The 2,910-nt window shown below is 37.6% G+C and overlaps 1 protein-coding gene across 1 annotated transcript; it reads left to right on the top strand.

Moving 5' to 3' along the window:
• The first annotated feature begins 1,971 nt into the window (after nt 1–1,971).
• On the top strand, nt 1,972–2,910 carry LOC116867434 (olfactory receptor 4F15-like). The gene has a single exon (XM_032857069.1). The coding sequence runs from the start codon at nt 1,972–1,974 to the stop codon at nt 2,908–2,910; it is 939 nt and encodes a 312-aa protein (XP_032712960.1).

Here is a 2,910-nt window from a genome sequence, read left to right as displayed (position 1 = left end):
CATTTCCTGTTCTAAATGGTACTTATTTTCTATCCATCCAGCATGTTATCTTGCCTAATATATAGGAGATATTCTAACACCTACCTTCTTTTTTTTAACACTCACCACCAAGTAACTCTTTTGATATTTTTTTTTCCTTTTGGGAAAATTAATATGCCTCACAGATCTGATTCCCAAGAGAAATCAATAAAAGGCTAGTTATTAGAGATCTGAGAAACATCAATGGGTCAGTAACACTACTACTACTAATTAACTGTATTCTCACTGGAAAGAAACATATATTTTTGTCTTGGAGATGATTATACTACAAAGCACAAATCAAAACTACTGAGTTCCTACAAATGCGGCTACATACCTTAGAACAGAACAGGTAGGTCAAAAAATGCTCCCAATGTTGAGCAATACTACAGTAAACTCTCTCTTCTTATACTCCCATTCTACTTTCTCTTTCTTTTCCATCTGTACACATTCTGTCACTAGTTATCCAATCTCTTTAACACCATTCTTACTATTGTAATAATGAAATTATATCATGACCTAAGAAGGAGCTATTTCTGAAGGAATTAACATTTATGATGTCTCTTTGGTGGACTGATATCTCAAGGATCTTGTATCTCTCAGCACTTTCTTCACTATCTTGTGTGATACTCCACATTTCCCACTGTGAGGACCAAATATGGTAAATCTGTCTTGCCCACTCCATTTCCGCTCATGCCCCTACCAAACTACACAAATGGAAATGATACTTTCCCCTCATAAAGGGAATGTTGGGATAAGTCATTTCCCTCAATTTGGCATATTTGATCAACATTGGATGATGTTAGCCAATGACTATGTCAAGAATTAAATGGGACACCTGGGTGGCTTACTGGGTTAAAGCCTCTGCCTTTGGCTTGAGTCCTGATCCCAGGGTCCTGGGATCGAGCCCCACATCAGCCTCTCTGCTCAGTGGGGAGCCTGCTTCCTCCTCTCTCTCTTCCTGCCTCTCTGCCTACTTGTGATCTGTTTGTCAAATAAATAAATAAATAAAATCTTTAAAAAAAAGAATTAGAGAGAGAATGGTAAGAATAAATATGAGTTAATAGAACTAGTGTCCGTCAGTTCTGAAAAGGACCTCTATTAGTGGCAAGTTAAGATGGCTAAGAGTACAGATTAAAAGGAAAATTCGTGAATATGGTGCAACAGTGACAGGACATGATACAATGAGTTTTGGACAGCTTGGAAACCTAGTGTATCATGATTACACCTAGATTACAAAATCTCTCTCAATCCTAGCAAAGCACAGAGAAGCTGTTTCTCTGAGTCTTCTGACACTCTTTTTCTGGGGTTTGGAGAGTCACTTAACTTAAAGTGTATCATAATTCTCCCAGTGATTTGTTGCAATCACAAGTATTGTAAACTACAGTTTCAGAGGACAAAGCCTTTTCATTTTCTGTAAGCATTCCTCTCAGTTTCAATAGTATTTCACTCATTGTCTGCTGACTATTCTGAGTGATTAATGTCTGAGATTTCACAGAAATGAAGTAAAAGAATAATCAGAGAGTATATTCTGCTAGAATATGCATATACAAATATGATTAAATTTGAATATTCAAATTATGGTTGACTATTCATGACACAAAATGTGTTTTCTTGAATATAAATAGAAAAGACTAAAGAAGCACAATGAGAAAGGTAAAGAGGCTCTCTACCAGGAAGTGTTACTCTTTGCTCTTAATTCCTCCATGTTTCAAGTGATGTTTCCTTCTCTCTCTAATCTAACTTCTGATTATCTCATTTGTCCTATTATTTATCTTCCTTTCACCTGCCCTCTCTGTATGTTTCCCAGCTTCACATTTGGCATTTGCAACATAGTTCCCACAAAGTCATCGATAGGCAAGCAACATATCAATGTTCAGTTCCCATATTTCTCAATTCTTCCTTATTTTCTACCTTCAGAATACTCCATCATTTTCTCTACTGATTGAGCCAATGGGTACAACAAATGATTCTGTGGTATCTGAATTTGTATTGATTGGACTTTCAAATTCATGGGAGATGCATCGTTTTCTTTTTTGGTTCTTCGCTATGTYCTACATGGGGATTATCATGGGAAACCTCTTCATTGTATTCACAGTAATTATTGACTTTCATTTACACACCCCTATGTACTTCCTATTGGCCAACCTTTCTCTACTTGATCTAGGTCTGTCCTCTACCACAGTGCCCAAAATGATCTGTGATCTTTTCACTGACTGCAACATCATTTCTTTTCCAAAATGTATGATACAGATATTTTTTATTCATGTCATGGGTGGAGTTGAGATGGTGCTGCTCATAGCCATGGCATATGACCGGTACACTGCAATCTGTAAGCCTCTCCACTATCTGACAATCATGAGCCCCAAAACATGTGTTTCCTTTGTAGTGGCTGCCTGGTTAGTGGGGATAATCCATGCTGTATCTCAGTTTGTTTTTGTCATAAACTTGCCTTTCTGTGGCCCTAATGAAGTAGATAGTTTTTACTGTGATTTTCCTCGGGTCATGAAACTTGCTTGTGTAGACACTTACAAGCTAGAGTTTGTAATCATTGCTAACAGTGGGTTTATATCCATGGCTACCTTCTTCTCTTTAATTATATCCTATATCTTCATTTTGGTCACTGTCTGGAAACGTTCTTCAGGGGACTTGTCCAAAGCATTTGTCACACTGTCAGCTCACATCACTGTAGTGATTTTGTTTTTTATGCCATGTATGTTTCTCTACGTGTGGCCTTTCCCTACAACATCGCTGGATAAGTACTTGTTCATTGTTGACTTTGCTATCACCCCCGTCTTGAATCCTACCATCTATACATTAAGAAACAAAGACATGAGAGTGGCCATGAGAAGACTGGGCAAATGGATTGTGGGTCCTAGTGGGATCTCATAA

Source organism: Lontra canadensis, unplaced genomic scaffold, assembly GCF_010015895.1.
Source record: "Lontra canadensis isolate GAN:19392208 unplaced genomic scaffold, GSC_riverotter_1.0 scaffold12, whole genome shotgun sequence".
In the NCBI taxonomy this organism is placed as follows: domain Eukaryota; kingdom Metazoa; phylum Chordata; class Mammalia; order Carnivora; family Mustelidae; genus Lontra; species Lontra canadensis.
Note: the sequence above shows the minus strand (reverse complement) of the source record. Positions and strands in the feature narration are given on the sequence as shown.